General features: G+C 39.4%; 2 protein-coding genes across 2 annotated transcripts in view; one reads left to right on the top strand and one right to left on the bottom strand.

Annotated features, from left to right (window-relative positions):
* LOC129730115 (putative fatty acyl-CoA reductase CG5065) overlaps window positions 1-21,718 on the top strand; it is a 106,468-nt gene that overhangs the window by 23,668 nt on the left and 61,082 nt on the right. Inside the window, exon 2 of the mRNA XM_055689177.1 lies at window positions 4,629-4,688. The gene's annotated coding sequence lies outside the window, so the exon portion shown is untranslated. The remainder of the gene's footprint in view (window positions 1-4,628; window positions 4,689-21,718) is intronic.
* LOC129730117 (alpha-tocopherol transfer protein-like) lies at window positions 180-20,981 on the bottom strand. Its single transcript, XM_055689179.1, has 3 exons — window positions 20,212-20,981; window positions 19,691-20,146; window positions 180-284 (listed from the first exon to the last, which is right to left on the bottom strand). Exons 1-3 carry the CDS (start codon window positions 20,636-20,638, stop codon window positions 232-234), a joined length of 936 nt encoding a protein of 311 aa, XP_055545154.1. The 5' UTR covers window positions 20,639-20,981; the 3' UTR covers window positions 180-231.

Here is a 21,718-nt window from a genome sequence, read left to right as displayed (position 1 = left end):
TTTAAGAGCTACACGAGAAGTACACTAGACGCAATTGAAACAGAGGGTAGTTTGAAGACACCAACTGCAAACGCAAATGTTGTCAAATGCATTACAGAAGAATCGTATCGCTGTAAAAGTTGATTCGACACTGGACAGTGATGCTTCAAGAAGGAAGTAAGAAAAATGTCGTTTATACTTGCTCATCGTATTTTATTCCTAAAAACCCATATAATGAATCTTAAGAACACATTATTGAGCTCCCTTGACGTAGTATTTCCGCTTGAATCCAAATCCGTGCATTCCTGTAAGCAGAGAAAATATGCATGAACTAAGTTGGTTGTCTAGTTTTAGATGAAGCTTGAGAAAATATCGAATCAGTATCAGTGTTCATCTTCCATTTCACGTTGGAACATAAATTTTGAACAGAACTGTTGAGCCAGCGATTACGCTGGACGACAAAAGCGGAACAAAATTTTATACACGAGCTCAACTAAAAAAAAGAAAGATAACAGCTGTTCAACCGTTCTTGTGAATTTCTGTTCTCCCTAGCATGGATAGGAGTGCGTTAAAAGGCCGAAAAATAATTACTCGCCGGGTTCGTTGCTTATGTTTGCACACGGGAAAACTGCGTTTAAGTCTCTGAAGGTATTGCACACTTCTGATCTAGTTCAGGGCACCAAACTTCACAAGAATGACTAAGAAGATATAATCTTTTATTTTTTTCTAGTTTGAGCTCCACGGTAAACTTGTTTCGCTTTTGTCGACCAATTGTCACCACAGGTTTTCCAAAGAGCCACATACTAAAAATATTTGAAAGAGTATAGGTTTTCAGCCTTGAAGTGCGAAATGCTTTCAGAGACTTAAATGAAGTTTTTCGTAAGCAATTGTAGAACCTGGCTCGGCGGCTTTTTGACGCACTTTTCTACATGCATCGGGCACCAAAAAATCACAGGAATCATTTTTTCTCCAGAATGTGCCCAGTGTTATTATTCTGGGAATAAGTGAGTTTAGATCATGTCATATAGGTGTATATGTATATCTTATTTCTACAATTACCAATCATCAAATTCTTAAATGAATTGTTAGCTCTTCAGAATAGCGTAGCGTAAGCACGGTATCTTTTTTAGATTGCAGACTGATGTCTATCACTTCAACTCAGATTGTATAAAGAACAATGTTTGGGACTATAGATGAAGAAAAAAAAATGTTTGGGAGTAACATTTGTAGTAATCTGAAGATGAAGTAGGCCCGATAGTCATCATTGCTGGCCACGACCATCTTTACCGTAGCTTGGGGATATTAGAGAGGATATTGATGATGTGGTATTTACTCAATGGAAGGCCACCGACGCACTGACTCTTTCGTTAGTACTACGGAATTGGATTGGGGGTTATGTAGGGATTTGTTGGCGTAAAATCTATCTATTAAAAGTGACAAAATGGCAAAATTTCACGCACCCAAAGGCTTCAGAATTACAAAATGCCCAAAATGCTAACACACGCGTGTGCCAAAACATATTCTTAGCTTCATTGTTAAACTGCCGAACTTGTCATAGTAGGGTAAACAGGTATAATACGCCCCCCCTAAGAAACATCGTCAATATTGTAGCTATGTTCATCACAAACAACAAATCTTCCATGCAGTTGGATACACTATTTAGTTGGTAATGCACTGCTTTTATTTTGTTTTGTAATAACTGTTACACAGAAACACCATGATTTTATTAAAAAATATGATTAAATCGCAAGCTTTCCAATCTGCCGGGGCAAAACGCCCTAGATGCAGTATAATATGCCCCATGCAGTAGCTAGTGACAATAATCAAACTTGTACAGAAGGTTGGTCCTATGACCCGCTACGGATTCCCAATAGTCTCATGTCTTATTTTTTGTGTGTTTCCGAATAAATGGACTGGGGCGTTATGCCCCAGGGGGGGGGGGGGGGTTTTAAACATATTTACCCTACCGTTATCGTGAAATCGTATCACGTTGTAGTAAAATTCGATCATACATAAAAACGTTGTACGTTGTAGTAAAATTCGATCATCATATACAATGCATAATCAAAAGCTTGAAAAATCAAAAAATAAAAGCATAAAAAAAGTTCAAACAGATTACAGTATTCAATAGATCTCAATATTTTCTGCGAAATTTTCTTTTGCGGGGCTTATTTTTGCTCAACTGGCAAATTTACCTTTGATTTGATTCGATTCACGATTCCATTTATGGAAACACAATCCGAAAACAATAAATTAATTAAGGAATATTCAACGAGAAAATCGTGACACAGGAAGAAATCGCGTCCGTGGTTTACTTCGATCTCAATGAATTGTTAGCTCTTCAGAATAAGTTGGAAAGTGCATACCAATTGATTAGAAATGTTTATATTGATTGTTCAACATCAACATTACATGTGGACTGAAATATCGTCATTTACCCGACCCCGGTGGGCAATCGTAGACATTTACCAAACCCCCTTCCCTCTTTGTAGTGATACAAAAATGTCAGCAAAAGAAAAACAGAAAAAGGCTAAGCTGAAATAAATTCTAAAATCTCCTGTAAACGTTCCAAAGTTGGAAGAGACTAAAAACAAAAAAGATTTCAAATGAAAAAAGAAAAGAAAGAAAGAGCTGAAATGTTGATCTCATATTAGTTATTGCAAAAAATTTAATAAATTTGAATTTGATTAGAGGAATAATCTTTAAAAAATTCTAAATACCTACTTATACTTCAGAAAAAAACGAAAGAAATATAATCACAAATGATGCTCTGAATGATTGCAAAAAAGCAAAGCCTTGGTGCTACATTCCGATTCGGAATTTGACCTTCTATTTGTTATACACAGACTTCGCAGCCAACTGTTTAGTGTACAGGACAATTGCGGGGCTAGCGCTACGATCCTACTGACACTAACAGTCTCTCCCGAGCCGAGACTCAAAGCTACGACGACTGGCTTGTTAGGTCAGCATCGTACCTCGGAGATCTGACCTGATGAATGATTGAAAACACTTTTAAACGCCAGAAATAGGCCTCAAAATACAATTTAAAGAGAAAATAGCCAAACGATACACACTGTTTTCAAAGCGACAAAAACGTTTGAACCAAAAAATGATTCTAGAGCCGCAGTGTCTTTAGTAAAGTTGTTCCATCAATTATTCCGCAAGTTAAAGAAGTTGCAATTTTGTAATTAATCCACTCTACAGTATGAAGCGAATTTCACTTCTTCATTTTGAAATATAAAAATCCTTTGTTCAGCTTTGTCCAACTTTGTTCGGCAAAGTTGAGACACATTTTTAAAGAAACCGCTTTGTTGAAGACAAACAATTTCTCCGAAGGGAATTTATGTTCATCTCACTTTCTTCATTTAGTTGTTAACGATGCACTAATTAACACTAATTACTTTTAACTGAAAAAATTGATTTTGTAGTATTTTCAGCGATATTGTTTTGATAATTAGGCTGATACAAATTTCGAATTCTTTTTATGTCCAAGATTATTAAAGTTAGCAAAGGGGGTGGCAAAAAATAAATAACACCGAGACGAAAAAAACAGAAATATCTTTGATCAAAGTTTGTGTGCAAGTTATGACGTTTGTAACTTGCACTCAAATAAATGTTGAAGAATAACACTTTATTATTATTATTATTTATTTCGCTTGCCTTTCTACGACACTCTCGCTGTTACCTGACTTGTTTGTTGCTAAATTGAGCATTTTGCTGTCGGAAAACCAATGAAATGAACAAAACGGTTTGAGCTTTTTTTCTTACCCTTCCAACATTCAAGATTTTTGAAGGGTGGGGGGGGGGTGACATAAAATGAAAATAAAATTTGTAACGGCCTTATCCTTCATTTTATAGAAGTTGGAATTTTGTGATTAATCTACCTAGAAGTGAGAAACGAATTTTATTTTTATATTTAAGTTCACCGAAAAAAGTTTATTTTTATATCTTATATTTATTTAGTTATTGAAAATTTTTATTTAAATAATGCACTAATTTACTTACACAGAGAATATGTGAGAGACAGCGAGAGTCAAGTGCCCATGTTTGAATGACTGCAATATAGAAATGGGTTTGTCTACAGAAACTAGCAGATTTTGTAGTTATCTGTTAGTAAATTGAGCATTACTTCAATAAAAGTCGTCAATAACCAAAGAAATACAGCAGAACAGCCTTGGTGCTACATTCCGATTCGGAACTCGACCTTATGTTTACTATACACAGACTTCGCAGCCAACTGTTAAGTGTACAGGACAATTGCGGGGCTAGCGCTACGGTCCTACTGACACTACCAGTTTTTCCCGAGTCGAGACTTGAATCTACGGCGACTGGCTTGTTGGGCCAACATCGTACCTCAAGACCAGCTGGGAGGGAACCAAAGAAATGTGAGAGATGAAAATAAGCTTTTTTTGATGAAATTGTTTGTTTCGGTTTACTAAACAACATTGTAAAATAACTAAAAATTGTGGAAAATCAGTATTAAATGTTACATTGCAAAAAAAGGGATTTTTAGTAGCAGCCTACAGGAAACTTCACAAAAGTCTATTTAAAAAGGCAAATATACTAAGTTGTTTTTTGAAGAATCAGCTACAACTTTGCCGAACAATTATTAAAAAATGAAAAAAGTAACATTCGTTTGTTAATTTCAGGTGGATTACCAAACAAAATTGGCTGGTTAACGGAAGAATAATGCGTATCGTCGGTGCCAAGTAAGCCTTGAAATTTTCGCTTCCCTACTAGCAATATTTCATGCAAATGTGTTCTTTGATTCATCAGGTATTGTCCAATAATTTTCATTCGCGTACAAGTTTTCCATAGAAACGCTGATGATTGTATTTCGCTTCTGAGTGTTTCAAATACCATAGAAGGAGACTGAATGATTCAAACACGATAATATTTATTGCATTCGTCTGTATCTTTGATCTTCCAGGTGGTCTCGAGGTACGATGCTGGCCCAACAAGCCAGTCGTCGTAGGTTCGAGTCTCGGCTCGGGAGAGACCGTTAGTGTTAGTAGGATCGTAGCGCTAGCCCTGCAATTGTCCTGTACACTAAACAGTCGACTGCGAAGTCTGTGTATAAATAAACAGAAGTTCAAGTTCCGAATCGGAATGTAGCACCTAGGTTTGTATCTTTGAGAGACTCGCGATCCTTGGTGCCAAGTGCTCCTTCAGGAATAAAAAAGACCCCACACGTGGTCCGTAGCCTCTTATCCAGCCACCCCTGTTTCGACTTTCATGCAGTGCCAGCTGGGATACGAACAATCAAGGGAAGATCGGGTAACCAACCCTGGTGGGAACTTGATCGTCTGCTGGCTGGGATTGGAGGGCTCATTTGAGTCTCCGAGCGTCTGTACTCAACGTTAGGAGCGGCTCGAAACGACGTCTGTTCTCCAGTCCTCGTGTCAACGTGGGATTTTAAATAGTGTTATACACGATGGCCCTCCGGCTAGACAAGTGATTGATGCGCAGGCGAGCCGCCACCGTAAAACAGTCACAAGTAATGAACGAGAAATTTGGATTAGAACAATCGGCACAGACCCACGCGACAAAAACGGAAAAACGATTGGAAACTCGGAACGTGTAACTGCCGATCTCTCGATTTCCAAGAAGCCAACGAGTGCTCTCCGAAGTACTGAAATCCCGCAGGTTCGACGTCGTAGCACTGCGGGAAGTGTGCTGAAGGGGTCAATGGTACATACATTCCGTGATGGCGATCTACCAGAGCTACGGCATCATAAACGTGCACAGCTCTCACTTCGGAAGTATCGAAGACGACAAGGATGAATTCTACGCGCAGTTGGAACGTGAGTTCGACCAAAACATAATATCAAGATCGTCATCGGGGATTTCAACGCTCAGGTCGGCCAGGAGGAGAAATACACACCGTTGATTGGAAGCTTCAGCGTTCACCAGCTGACCAACGAAATGGAACTGAGACTTATCGACTTTGCCGCCTTTTAGAACATGGCCGTTCGTAGTACCTGCTTCTAGCACAACCTCCTACACAAGTACACCTGGAGGTCACCAAATCAGACAGAAACACAGATCGATCACATTCTGATTGATTGTTGGCACTTCTCAGACATCATCAACGTCAGATCCTATAGGAGTGCTAACGTCGATTCGGACCACTACCTGGTGATAGTCAAAATGCGCTCAAAACTCTCCGTTGTTAACAACATTCGGTACCGACGCCCGCCCCTGTTAGATCTTGGGCGACTGAGGCATCCTAGCGTCACCGAAAACTACGCGCATTCGCTCGAAGCTTTGGAGAGGACCACCTGAAGGAAGCTCCTCTCGAGGACTGTTGGAACACCACCAAAACAGCCATCCACAGCGTAACGGAGAACGTCATCGGGCATGTGGGAGGAACCCAACGAAACTAGTGATTCGACGACGAATGTAGGAGGGTGATGGATGAGTAGAACGTTGCGCGGGCGGTTAAGCTGCGCAGTGCCACTCGTCAGAATGTAGAAAGACACAGACAAAAGAAGATGCGGGACAAAAGCGCCTCCTGGACGAGGAGAAGTACATATGTAGAGCTGGAACAGCTACATTATTCTCAGGAAACCAGAACTCAACGCATCACGCAGAGGCTTTGTGCCGCGAGCTGAAATGTGCCTGGATGGTCTGAGGTGACCGAAAACTGGAGGCAGCACTCCGACGAACGCCTGAATTGCGGATAAGCGATCCCGTTAGTGCGACAAACGTAGAAGACGTGCCAGCCCCAACGATAGGCGAAGTTAAGGATGCCATCAAGCAGCTGAAAAACAATAAATCATCTGGAAAGAATGACCTCGGAGCAGAGGTTATAGAGAAGGGCCCGGAATAGCTGGCCACAAGTTGATTGCAAGAAAATAGGGTTATCTGCCCTATCTATAAGTCAGACGACAAATTAGACTATGGGAACTATCGAACGATCACCGTCTGGTATGCCGCCTATAAAGTGTTTTCCCAAATCATTTTCCACCGACTCACCGCTAGCCAACAGATTTGTGGGAAACTATCAGGCCGTCTACGTGGAAGGACGGGCTACGTCGGACCAAATCTTTACTATACGGCAGATCCCCCAGAAATGCCTTGAATACAGAACCCCCACGCACCACCTACACCGACTACAAAGCCGTGTATGACACTATCGGCCGGGAAGAACTATGGAAGGTTATGGGCGAAAAAGGCTTTCCAAGGAAGCTGATTAGACTGATAATGGTTACGCAGTGCTGTGTGCGGATTTCGGGTGGATTGTCGGGTCTATTTGAAACCCGCAGGGGTTTTCGATAGAGTGATGGTCTCTCCTGCCTGCTATTCAACATTGCGCTACAGGGTGTAATGAATCGAGCGGACATCAACACGCGGGTTACGATTTTCAACAAATCCAGTCAATTCGTTTGCTTTGCTGATGACATGGACATTGTCGGCAGAACTATTGAGGCGGTGGCCTAACAGTACATCAGACTAAAACGGAAAGCAGCGAGGATGTAACTGAGGACAATAATACCAGCCGTGAGATCCGGAGGCGTTTCATCAGCGGAAGTCATGCCCACAAGCAATTACGGTCGAACAGACAAAGCCCCAGTACAAAGTGTAACCTGTACAAAACGCTCATAAGACCGTTTGTTCTCTACGAGCATAAATCGTGGATAATGCTCGAGTAGGACCTGCGAGTGCTCGAAGTTTTCGAACGCCGGGTACTAAAGACGATCTTTGGCGGCGTGCAGGAGAACGAAATATGGAGGCAGAGGATGAACCATGAATTCGCTCAACTCTACCCAGCGAACCCAGTATTCAAAAGCTGGACGAATACACTGAGCAGGGCATGTTGCAAGAATGCCGGACAACTACCTTGCGAAGATAGTGTTTGGCTCGAATCTGGTAGAAAGAAGACGACCAGAGACGCAGCGGGCAAGATGGGTAGACCAGGTGGATCGAGATATGGCGGGTACACAGTACACGTTATCCTAGGGATTGGAGAGCGGTAGCCAATAACCGAGTGAATTGGAGAAACATCATGACGGAATGCCAAAAAAATATTAATAATAATCGACCCCGATTATTATTGCTCTGACTATTGTTTTTTCTCCGTGTGTACCTCGGTTGTCTGCACCCTTGATTTTACGTACTTCGATTTTACGCACATAAATTCGGTTTTATGCACACTTTTTTAAACACATTTTAAATTCAAATATTTTTTGTTTGAATTGTGCATATTGCAGGGTAACATAAACTAGGCGTCATTCACAAATTAGGGGCGGTCCATATATAACATGAGACCTTAAAGGGGAGAGGAGAAGGTATACCTTCTTTTCCTATAGGAAAATTTGAACATTCCTTCCTTATAAATTTTTTAACCTTTGGGTACCAATGAACTCGGAATGAGTTCTAGTTTATTGGCAACATATAAACCTACAAGAAATTAGCTGTCATAAAAAGCTCTATGCGTTGCAATAATGAACATTTTGACATATACTGCTAAAATCCGGAACATTTCCGGTGTCCATTGGCCGCCTTAAGTCCTCACATAATATTTGGAAAGTAGGATAGTTTTCCAGTAAAATGAAACCTGTTTCGTCAAAATTGATTCATTTTGAAGTAGAATACTTCTCTCAGGAAGTTCGGCTACATAGGGATGTGAAATGAAAATCTAAAACCGAAAAAAGTGAAAAATATATCCAATTTCAAATGCTAATAAATCGGTTAGTATTCGATGGATTACCTTCGTTCTTGCAGCAATAGATTGGAAAATCTTCTAAGATTCTTCCCAAAATAAGATAATTGTAATTTTATTATTCACACTTTTGTACTATTGAAAATAGTCAAGCCTTGTCAAAACGAAAAATTCGACCTCTGATTGGTCGTTATATGCTTGCTTCCCAAGCACGGTCGACAGGATCATATACCTTGCAATTGAAAACATGTTATTTGGCCTATATAAGAGCCTGTTTCAGCCGGAGCCGCTCATAATAGTTCTAGACAGCGACAACAGCAGTCGTCCTTCCTTAGCAGCAGCACTAGCTCTGTGGTTGGTCACCACGTCTCAGGAGCAGCGCGGTTTTTCTCAGCGTGTGTACAGCGACAACAGCAGTCGTCCTTCCTTAGCAGCAGCACTAGCCCTGTGGTTGGTCACCACGTCTCAGGAGCAGCGCGGTTTTTCTCAGCGTGTGTCGCCAGACAGCCATTATTCCCCCCGTGTTGGGGCAGCATGAAGATTGCCATCAGGAAATCAAATTTTGGAAATCAAAATGCCTTTTTGAAGGCAAATTAACAAGTCATTGAAAGTTAATAATTTTTGTCAACGCAAGCAAGTATTCTGTGTTGCATCCTAGCAATTTAAATTTGAATGTGAAATAGCTTCCACAGTGCATGTTGTCCGTGTATCTTAATTCTCCCAATGTTAGGGCAGCTCAAAGGTTGTAATTAGCAACCGATTTTGAACCACAACATGCTTTTTTGAAGGCAAATAAAAAAATAATTGAAGGTTAATAGTTTTCTGGCATCAACACAAGCAGACATTCTGTGCGGGATGCAATCAAATTCTGTTGTAGTTGTCTAATTTTTACTTTATTTAGTAAACTCCCCACTGTAGGGGCAGCGCAAACGCTGCGATCAGCATAACCGACATTGAATAATAAACTGCCCTGTTAGAACGCATTCACAAAAGCAGTTAGTTCGACTATGCAGAGCTCATATTAAGACGATTCAATCAATCAGCGTAAACAGAATTTCGTCGTCTCCCAGCTGCCAAGTTGTCACATGATGCAACACGCAACAGCGAGCAAACGAAATCGCTTGATGTTACAAACCGCAATAAGATACCTACGGGTTAAAACCGTTGCGTGTGTGAGAGCACCATCGGTGTTTATTCGCTGGATACACTATCTACTGTCTACTGAACGCAATAATCTGCTTACATGCGACACGGGGACGGGAACATTCTCTTCAACGAAGCTGCGCAACACGACACAAAACATGTTATTTTGTTGCTTCAATGAGAGTGCTATCGGTCCGGTTCGACAAGAAATCATTTTTGTGCATCCGTGCTACGAAACTGAGGAAAAACTTTAGAAACTGAAAAAAGAGGTGGAGCTTATCAAATGATCACTCTGAGCCGGAATGAAGTCACACATATTTTTCAAGTTATGTCATTCCACCACATACGAAAAATAATTCATTCCTATTTTCATCCCTGGTGGATCGAGATATGGCGGGTACACAGTACACGTTATCCTAGGGATTGGAGAGCGGTAGCCAATAACCGAGTGAATTGGAGAAACATCATGACGGAATGCCAAAAAAATATTAATAATAATCGACCCCGATTATTATTGCTCTGACTATTGTTTTTTCTCCGTGTGTACCTCGGTTGTCTGCACCCTTGATTTTACGTACTTCGATTTTACGCACATAAATTCGGTTTTATGCACACTTTTTTAAACACATTTTAAATTCAAATATTTTTTGTTTGAATTGTGCATATTGCAGGGTAACATAAACTAGGCGTCATTCACAAATTAGGGGCGGTCCATATATAACATGAGACCTTAAAGGGGAGAGGAGAAGGTATACCTTCTTTTCCTATAGGAAAATTTGAACATTCCTTCCTTATAAATTTTTTAACCTTTGGGTACCAATGAACTCGGAATGAGTTCTAGTTTATTGGCAACATATAAACCTACAAGAAATTAGCTGTCATAAAAAGCTCTATGCGTTGCAATAATGAACATTTTGACATATACTGCTAAAATCCGGAACATTTCCGGTGTCCATTGGCCGCCTTAAGTCCTCACATAATATTTGGAAAGTAGGATAGTTTTCCAGTAAAATGAAACCTGTTTCGTCAAAATTGATTCATTTTGAAGTAGAATACTTCTCTCAGGAAGTTCGGCTACATAGGGATGTGAAATGAAAATCTAAAACCGAAAAAAGTGAAAAATATATCCAATTTCAAATGCTAATAAATCGGTTAGTATTCGATGGATTACCTTCGTTCTTGCAGCAATAGATTGGAAAATCTTCTAAGATTCTTCCCAAAATAAGATAATTGTAATTTTATTATTCACACTTTTGTACTATTGAAAATAGTCAAGCCTTGTCAAAACGAAAAATTCGACCTCTGATTGGTCGTTATATGCTTGCTTCCCAAGCACGGTCGACAGGATCATATACCTTGCAATTGAAAACATGTTATTTGGCCTATATAAGAGCCTGTTTCAGCCGGAGCCGCTCATAATAGTTCTAGACAGCGACAACAGCAGTCGTCCTTCCTTAGCAGCAGCACTAGCTCTGTGGTTGGTCACCACGTCTCAGGAGCAGCGCGGTTTTTCTCAGCGTGTGTACAGCGACAACAGCAGTCGTCCTTCCTTAGCAGCAGCACTAGCCCTGTGGTTGGTCACCACGTCTCAGGAGCAGCGCGGTTTTTCTCAGCGTGTGTCGCCAGACAGCCATTATTCCCCCCGTGTTGGGGCAGCATGAAGATTGCCATCAGGAAATCAAATTTTGGAAATCAAAATGCCTTTTTGAAGGCAAATTAACAAGTCATTGAAAGTTAATAATTTTTGTCAACGCAAGCAAGTATTCTGTGTTGCATCCTAGCAATTTAAATTTGAATGTGAAATAGCTTCCACAGTGCATGTTGTCCGTGTATCTTAATTCTCCCAATGTTAGGGCAGCTCAAAGGTTGTAATTAGCAACCGATTTTGAACCACAACATGCTTTTTTGAAGGCAAATAAAAAAATAATTGAAGGTTAATAGTTTTCTGGCATCAACACAAGCAGACATTCTGTGCGGGATGCAATCAAATTCTGTTGTAGTTGTCTAATTTTTACTTTATTTAGTAAACTCCCCACTGTAGGGGCAGCGCAAACGCTGCGATCAGCATAACCGACATTGAATAATAAACTGCCCTGTTAGAACGCATTCACAAAAGCAGTTAGTTCGACTATGCAGAGCTCATATTAAGACGATTCAATCAATCAGCGTAAACAGAATTTCGTCGTCTCCCAGCTGCCAAGTTGTCACATGATGCAACACGCAACAGCGAGCAAACGAAATCGCTTGATGTTACAAACCGCAATAAGATACCTACGGGTTAAAACCGTTGCGTGTGTGAGAGCACCATCGGTGTTTATTCGCTGGATACACTATCTACTGTCTACTGAACGCAATAATCTGCTTACATGCGACACGGGGACGGGAACATTCTCTTCAACGAAGCTGCGCAACACGACACAAAACATGTTATTTTGTTGCTTCAATGAGAGTGCTATCGGTCCGGTTCGACAAGAAATCATTTTTGTGCATCCGTGCTACGAAACTGAGGAAAAACTTTAGAAACTGAAAAAAGAGGTGGAGCTTATCAAATGATCACTCTGAGCCGGAATGAAGTCACACATATTTTTCAAGTTATGTCATTCCACCACATACGAAAAATAATTCATTCCTATTTTCATCCCTATATAAAAGCCTGTTTCAGCCGGAGCCGCTCATAATAGTTCTAGACAGAGACAAGTCGTCCTTCCTTAGCAGCAGCACTAGCCCTGTGGTTGGTCACCACGTCTCAGGAGCAGCGCGGTTTTTCTCAGCGTGTGTCGCCAGACAGCCATTATTCCCCCCGTGTTGGGGCAGCATGAAGATTGCCATCAGGAAATCCAATTTTCGAAATCAAAATGCCTTTTTGAAGGCAAATAAACAAGTCATTGAAAGTTAATAATTTTTGTCAACGCAAGCAAGTATTCTGTGTTGCATCCTAGCAATTTAAATTTGAATGTGAAATAGCTTCCACAGTGCATGTTGTCCGTGTATCTTAATTCTCCCAATGTTAGGGCAGCTCAAAGGTTGTAATTAGCAACCGATTTTGAACCGCAACATGCTTTTTTCAAGGCAAATAAAAAAATAATTGAAGGTTAATAATTTTCTGGCATCTACACAAGCAGACATTCTGTGCGGGATGCAATCACATTCTGTTGTAGTTGTCTAATTTTCACTTTATTTAGTAAACCCCCCACTGTAGGGGCAGCGCAAAGGCTGCGATCAGCATAACCGACATTGAATAATAAACTGCACTGTTAGTACGCATTCACAAAAGCAGTTAGTTCGACTATGCAGAGCTAATATGAAGTCGATTCAATCAATCAGCATTAACAGAATTTCGTCGTCTCCCAGCTGCCAAGTTGCAACATGATGCAACACGCAACAGCGAGCAAACGAAATCGCTTGATGTTACAAACCGCAATAAGATACGGGTTAAAACCGTTGCGTGTGTGAGAGCACCATCGGTGTTTATTCGCTGGATACACTATCTACTGTCTACTGAACGCAATAATCTGCTCACATGCGACATGGGGACGGGAACATTTTCTTCAACCAAGCTGCACAACACGACACAAAACATGTTATTTTGTTGCTTCAATGAGAGTGCTATCGGTCCGGCTCGACAGAATGTTCACAAGAAATCATTTTTGTGCATCCGTGCTATGAAACTGAGGAAAAACTTTAGAAACTGAAAAAAGAGGTGGAGCTTATCAAATGATCGCTCTGAACCAGAATGAAGTCACACATATTTTTCAAGTTATATCATTCCACCACGTACGTAAAATAATTCATTCCTATTTTCATCCTTATATAAGAGCCTGTTTTAGTCGAAGCCGCTCATAGTAGTTCTGAACAGCGACGACAGCAGTCCTCCCTTAGCAGCAGCGGGAGCGAGCAGTGGGTACCATCGATTGCGGATAGCGGCCACAACTGTGACATGGCTACGGATAGCGTTGCAGATGCTCAGCAGTTGGGCCAGCGTATAGCGGCCACAACTGTGGCATGGCTATGCATAGCGTAGCTGTTGCAGCGGGTATATCAGCATCGATAGTAGCAGGGTCAGCTGATGCAACGACACTCCCTTCACTAAAATGCTGTTTCAGTGTGGTAGCGGGAAGCATCAGCAGCAGGCTTGCATGAAGTGAATACATCAGCCAGCGACTTTCTCTAAGGCCTCTGCCATAGTAGACGCGAAAAGCGGCGCGAACCGATTCGCTCGGCCGTAGGTTGATGTACAGCTCTACTGATGGCTGTACATTAACCTACAGCTGAGCGAATCGGTTCGCGTCGCTTTTCGCGTCTATTATGACAGAGGCCTAATGGGAAAGTTGTATCAGTTTGTTCAGAAGAATATTATTGTCGGTAATATTACAGAGATGCGATTGCGTAAATCCGATTTTGAATTGAACAATTGTTCTTTTGAGAACAAATAACACACTTATTTGAAGAGTTAATAGCTTTTGGTACCAATAGCAGTATAGTGACAGCCTCAGCGGTAGATGCAGATGCAGCCGGTACTTCCCTGAGGCCGATGTAAAGGTTAATGGGAGCAGCACGGCGAAACAGTTCGGGTTATGACTAGACGCGCGTCATTTTTCGTTGTTGATATTCCCCACATGAAACGACGCGCTTTCGTATGATAGCGGTGGTATTAGCGGTAGATGCATTTGCCAACACTTCCTCCAGTAAAGCCGTGTCTAGTTTTCAATGTGCAAACACCTTTCTCATTGTGTTGACCGTGCGCCTTAGTCCTCACTTTCAATGATAAATTGAACAATTGTCCTTATAAGGACAACAAATGAATTAATGAAGATTTAATTTTGAATTAGAATACTTCTCTCAGGAAGTTCGGCTACATAGGGATGTAAAATGAAAATCTAAAACTGAAAAAAGTGAGAAAAATTTCAAATGCTAATAAATCGGTTAGTTTTCGATGGATTTCCTTCGTTTTTGCAGCAATCGATTAGGAAATCTTCTAAGATTCCTACCAAATGCGTGAAATTGCAATTTTATCATTCGAACTATTGTACTATTGAAAACTCTTAAGCCTTGTCAAAACACAAAATTCGACCTCTGATTGATCGTTGTACCGCGCTTTCCCAAGCACGGTCGGCAGAGTTATGGACCTAGTAAGTTGGGAATGCATCATTTGGCCAATATAAGAGCTTCATCAGATAATAAACAAACATTTCATCGGATATTAAATTGAACAACTGAAATTTGAAGAACACAAATGATTATTTAAAGAGTTAATATTTTCTCGTTTTGCACTATAATCCAAAGTTAATTATCTTCATCTACATGCATACTCTGACTATTATTACGTGTTTGCGTCGCTAAGTGTTTGGCTACGGTCATGCAGAACGCAAATAACGGCGCGATGCGATTCGGCAAGACGAAATCTGTTGAAATGTATAGCTCTATTCGCCTTAAAAAGAGCTGTACATTTCACCACGGTAAGGCGAATCGCATTGCGCCGGCATTCGCGTTCTGCATAACCGTAGCCTTTGTTCCGTTCCCGTTTAATGATGTCGTATTAAATGTGCATATTACAATTCGGCAGCACTTCAACTTCTCATTTGCACAAAATTTAAAAATATCCAATGAACTTCATTCAAAATATCAGACAAAATAAATTACAATACTGCCAATGAACGGTCAACGTTTATTTACTAGAAAAAATGACTGACACGCAAGCAGCCAGGTTATCTTTCTTGTAAAAGTATTCTACTTCAACCTTGCGGTCGTGGCTTTGCATACAACCTTCTTGTGATTTTTTTTCGTAAAGTTCTGACCTTTTGAAAATTGACAAAATTTTGCATGTCTCAATCATTTTGTCTACCCCCTTTATATCTTGTAGTTATTTCTGTTGTAATTCCAATCAACTGTAAAGAAAAATTTGGATCAGTGTATATTTATTTGTCAATTAGTTTTTTTAAACTTTTAAAATTTTGAAAAACTTCAATATTTTTTTAATTTTATTTTTTTTGAATATTTTTTTAATTTTTACGTTTGTTTCTATTTTTTTAAGCATCTCCCAGATGGTCTCGAGGTACGATGCTGGCCTAACAAGCCAGTCGTCGTAGGTTCGGGTCTCGGCTCGGAAGAGACTGTTTGTGTCAGTAGGATCGTAGCGCTAGCCCCGCTATTGTCCTGTACACTAAATAGTCGGCTGCGAAGTCTGTGTATACATAAACAGAAGGTCAAGTTCCGAATCGGAATGTAGCACCAAGACTTCGCTTTGCTCTTTTTTTTTTTTTAAATTTATGAATCAATTAGGGAACGTCCATTAATTACGTTGCACAAAACTAACTATTTTCGACAGACAGAAGGAGGGACTGTAAAGATCTTCAAAATTTTCTTTATGAGTTTTCAGACAGCCCCCTACCCTTTGCATCAAGCGTTACGTATTTTATGGATGTTCTTTTACGACATATTAGTTCTAGATACGTCATATTTGAATTTAAAATAAAGTACTACCTCATATAATTTAGTCCAAAATTACATATATATTATCGAACCATATAAAATCGAGTCTATATATAATCGAGTCCGACATGTATAAAAGCATGTTCAAAAGCCTAGAGCAATTTAAAAAAAAATGTCGTAATTATAACTGACATTGTTGATCTGGCTGAAAATTTGCACAGATGTTCTAATTGGCTAAAGATGTCATGTTCTGCTAATAATTGTATTTTTTGACGTAGGACTACGTCTTACCGCACTATATCGGGATACATTCTGCGGAAACTAAACCAAGGTGTAACGTTGGAATGAAAGATTTCAAACGATAATACTGATGTAACCCCATGATGGATCACAATAATCAATATGTCGTTGGATTGATAAAATGATGAACAATTTTTGATACTTTAGTTTTCATTATAACTTCATTGCTTAGCAGTGAAAATTGAATAAAAGTTTCAAGGTCGAATTTTCATGAACAATATACCAATCATATGCGAGCACGCCTAGCACAGACTTCATGAGTAGACACCAACTGCCTGCTGCGATATCCTCTATATTAGAGGCAAATTTTTTTTTACAGAATCTCCCCGTCCCAATAGGTCAACTAATGTTTGCTTTCCTGAGCCTAGACTATTTTGATGTCCTGAAGGTGAGGCTTTTCAGAGAGTTCGTAACCACCTCCTTTATCAGACAGATTAACAATCTGCTGTTAAAATTTTATTAAAACTTATGTCTTGAAGGAAAATATGCTGGCACAGGCAACAGTACTATGTATGAATAAAGAATATTCATTCACTCGTCGACTATCATTGCAGTAGAACTCGATATTCATTTGTGTGCAGCTAGGCCAAGTGAAGACTACATTGTCGCTGTCGACGAACAATGGGGGGGGGGGGGGTGTTGGGCTAACGCGTGGATAAAATAAAAGATAAAATTCGTTAAATTTGGAAAATCTATAATGAGCGTCTTAGCAGAGTGATTTATGAAATCAAAAGAAATAATTATCGGTTTCCGTTAGACCCTACTAGAAATTTGGGAAATAAATATTGACATTCAGTTCGCGCAAATATATATTTCGACTGTGACATACAGTCATCCTCAGTGCTTATGTGGACTGATCCAGACTCTAACGGAAACCGATAATTATTTCTTTTGATTTCATAAAATTCGTTGTTTATTGTTAAATCCTACACTCTGTTTTTCTTTTTTTTCTTCATTTATTTAATTAACTAAATATGAAGTATTTGAAAGACAATAGAAAATCAAAATGCTCTATACAGACCTTTGAACAAGTAGTTTAACGAGCTGTACTGATGATTACATTTTTCTAAATAAATTTAATTCAATATGATAATCCTAGTTGGATCTTGATATTAGGGTTACCACCTTATATTTGTATTCTTTCATAACCTTGTGAGATACATACAGTTAAAGTTAAAAAGCTGCTTTGGAATCGGTGAGTGAGCTATCTTTCAAAAGACAATTTAATGTAGAAGAAAGTTTTCTCTCTACTAAATCGTACTCAATAAAAATCTATATAAAAGGTTGCCTTTTCGTGTTTTGTAGAAAATTTACTGTTTAAGGATGAAAGGTATTCATCAATGTTGAAGAGAATATTTTTTCTCCTAAAATAGAGTGTGAATAATTAAAATACAGTTCGATTTTGGCAACACGCCAAAAAATTTTGCCAAAAATGAACGGATCTCTTTTTATGACTTTTTACTTTTTAAGTGGCCTTTGACGACTAGTTTTAGTTCCAAGTCGTTAGAGGTCTCGCCTAATGAATTTTAGCTCAATAATTTGGGAATATCCGGAACCCAACGGGGACAGGTTGATATGACTACCCCAGTGATTAGAGGTTCTTATACTGAGAATCAAAATACCTTTCTGTTGGAGGATGTTGAGCTTAAATTTGTAGAAAAAAACAAGTGAATTCAAAAATATGATTAAACATAATCGCTCGTTTTTGGCACATGTGTACCAAAATCGAACCGTGCCAAAAGCAAAACGTGCTCAAATCAAATATAGCCTGTAGTCTCGAAATGAAATATAAAACTATCGTAGTGCTGCGTCAACCTTGCGGTCGTGTCTTGGATACCACCCTCCTACTTTTTTCTGAATAACGACTAATTAGTGCTAAGGGTTTATTAAAAAGGGTACTGATGGTTACAAATATACTTAGACACTTATGATAGCCTGATCACGAAGAAATAAGAAACGAAACAGGTAAAATTTTCCCAAAAAAAAATGAAAAATTTTTGATTCAGAACGGTTTGTTTATGAACGGTAAATTATGAATCAAAGCTCAAGCAAGATAGAAGTGCTTTTTTCAATGGAAGTCGATGTTAGTATGGACAAAAAAATGTATGGAGCACACACATCCTCAAGCTCATAGTAATTCCTTTCAAGTATTTTCCAGATGTTCTGGATGAGTTAATGCCATACACGGTCCATTAGAGAAGGTCTATCAATTACGTAACGCAAATAATCACCTCCCTCGATATATCGAGGACCCTCCCCTTGCTCTTTTTTTAACTTTAAAAATTTCTTATATGAGCTGTCAAACTTTCTGACACCGACTCTAAAACCAGAATATTTGTAGATTTTTTATATAGGTCAATATATAGGTTTTTGACAGATTTCCTTTTTTGCGGAAAAAATATCGAGCCCACGAGGCCATTATCAAAACCCCCTTCTCTCTCCCAAGGACAAGCGTGATTCGAAATTTGCAAATTTGTTTGTCGGATGTTCTTGGTAACTAACTATGGCCATCTCCTTATTGACTGTTTTAATGAACTAGGATATAGTCGTAGGGCTTCTTTAGGGGTCTTGAAAAACATACCTTAATATAAGCAAGCATTTTGTGATTTTCACATTTTACATCATGGTTACAAGATCATTTACATTTTACATCAAAATCATTCATTAATAATTCAAATCATTGATTGACTTTTATTTATAATAGAGAATTACGACATCTAAGAATTCCAATCATCATAAATTTCAATTTACTCTGTTTTGGATGTAGAATGAATATATTCAAACTCAATCCAAGTCTAAAGCAAATCTAATAGGTTCAAGATTTGCTCGGGATTTCGCTTGATTTCAAATTTGAATCGAATTTGAATTAGAGAAGAGCAAAAACACTATCTAGAAAAATTACAAATGCTAAAAATAAAAAAGTAACTGTCGCTAAAATGCTATATTGTCACTTTGGTTCACTGGTTCTAGTAGCAACATTTCGTTAAGAATGGGGAATGAATAACTAATGGCCTTTATGCTTATTATATGCAGGTGGAGTCACTGATGTTGAGCGAGCTCAAGTTCCGCATACATAAAATACAAGGTCACTTCGAACCGGAATGTGTTTGTAAGGTGAACTATGAAACCTTCCGGTTTCAAATTTAGTTAATCAATTACAGTATCAGTACTCACTCTGCATCCATTCGTTGAAATGCATCATCAAATCGCCGAACAGCCGGCCATCGTAAGCGGGGGCTTTGGAAGTTCCGCCAAAACGCGGCGGTAGCACCTTCAGGCTAATATGTTTTCCAAGTTCGTTCCAGTTTCTGCCGTGGATCATCATCTTTTCGCGCATTCTTTTCGACATTAAGGGTTTCATGATTGAAAACAGAACGTTGTAAACCATTCCATTATTGACGGTGTGGACAGTTTTTAATCTAATAGGAGAACACTTGTCCAACTGATCCAACATTATCTTGGTAGATTGAGGTGTAAACTGTAATATCTGGGTCATCGAAAGTCCTTCCACGTCGATAATCATTTTGTAACCATGGATTTGCGCTTCCTCACTTTGCATCAGAGCTGAAATGGCAGCATTGCAAGCGGTATTCAATTGCACCAGTGATACTTTCGATGGATTCCATTTCTCTGGGGGGAACAAACCAACAATGATTACAATTGTCACAATAAGCTTCAAATTTATTAACACTAACTTCCTGATTCAACAACAATAACTACCGAGCCATCCTCGTCGCGTTCGGGAACTATCCACACCAATCCCTCGTCAAACACGTGCCGTATGGAAGCCAAATCGCAAAAGTACTCACAGTTCGTAGACTTTTGGTATCCGGTGTCTGCAAGGATTTTGTAAGTCTCTTGCGGATCATTTGCACCGGCCCGTAGGTATGTGGTAACGTACCAATCTTCATGAAACGGAAGATTGAAGCGTTCATCGGCCGCAACCAAATGGCGAACTTCCTCCACCGCACGTGCTATATGATCCGGGTTGTCATTAATTTCCTGGCGAGCTTTGGTCGCAAAAGGCTCATCATGGTTGCAGCGATCTTCCTGAATCACAATTTGATAGCCTCCATCGAGTTCAATGTAGGGATAATTTTTCTCATTGTACTTCAAAGACATTGCGACCGAAGGAAAATTTCACTACTCACAGAGACAACAAGCTCAATTCAATCTAGGACTGTTTAGGATGCGCGCGCATGAGCCCAAAAACCGTTCACCGCGATCGACGATGATCAACTGACTCGTTACTCATAAGAGTCGCACAGGTAGTATACACCGTACCAAACCTCCTTGAATTATTATGTGATTCGGCGTTTTCCGCGTTTTTTCAAACTCTCTTTGGTTTTTGGAGATCAATCGTCGCTATGCACGGCGAATAATTTTGCCCCAAACCACATAGGAACCGTTGAAACTACAAGAGCATAAAAAAGTTTACTTTTGCGTCATTGACGCTGGTCACAGCACTATCGCTGGAAGTCTACTGTTTGAAACATTTGCGGGTCTTGAATTATGTATTTATTGTGTTGTACGTCATACAGAGGTTTTGATATGATTTTTCCTTTGTTGCTTGCTGCGTTCGTTACAACTTTAAAGTGGTTCTGCGTTTGGGCCGATGTTGAACATAACCGACATTGTTACAATCGTGCACCCATCAGCATGAATTACTTCAATTTGCGCACATTATATACCAACAGATGGACAATTGATCTTCTGTACAGCCATCATTAGACGAATGACGTTTTACCAATTATTACTAAGCCGCTGGTTGAATCAACCATTCGCTTAGGAACATTAACATTTTTATTTGAGTTAGTTAATGTCTTGGCAAGCTAGGGACAACAAAAAACTATTGAAATGGAAGCTAGAAGAAGGACAACCTTTAGATACCCGGAGGTTTAATCGCGTTTCATGAGTAATTTAACAGTGGGAAATTTGACCACGCTCCCATTGACTCTACGCATAAATGATTAACTCAAATAGCTTTAAATGAGAGGATAGAACATATATGACAATGATTATAGTTATGGAGAAAGATTAAAATCTAACTAAAATAATAAATATGTTCTGATCTTGTATAGTTGGTCTGAGCTCAGTGATTTTTTTAACTGATGTTAATCACCGAATGGGTATTTACAAAAAATGAAACTCTATTATGTGACGATGAAAAAATATACATAAAATAATAGCAGATATAAAGGA

The sequence above is a fragment of the Wyeomyia smithii genome, chromosome 3 (assembly GCF_029784165.1).
Source record: "Wyeomyia smithii strain HCP4-BCI-WySm-NY-G18 chromosome 3, ASM2978416v1, whole genome shotgun sequence".
Taxonomy (NCBI): Eukaryota; Metazoa; Arthropoda; class Insecta; order Diptera; family Culicidae; genus Wyeomyia; species Wyeomyia smithii.
Note: the sequence above shows the minus strand (reverse complement) of the source record. Positions and strands in the feature narration are given on the sequence as shown.

Coding starts and splice junctions, on each gene's coding strand:
- LOC129730117 (XM_055689179.1), bottom strand. CDS start 20,638: ATGTCTTTGAAGTACAATGAGAAAAATTATCCCTACATTGAACTCGAT. Junction 20,147..20,211: donor TATTGTTGTTGAATCAGGAA/GTTAGTGTTAAT, acceptor TGTTCCCCCCAG/AGAAATGGAATCCATCGAAA. Junction 285..19,690: donor TTTCAACGAATGGATGCAGA/GTGAGTACTGAT, acceptor CTCTGCTTACAG/GAATGCACGGATTTGGATTC.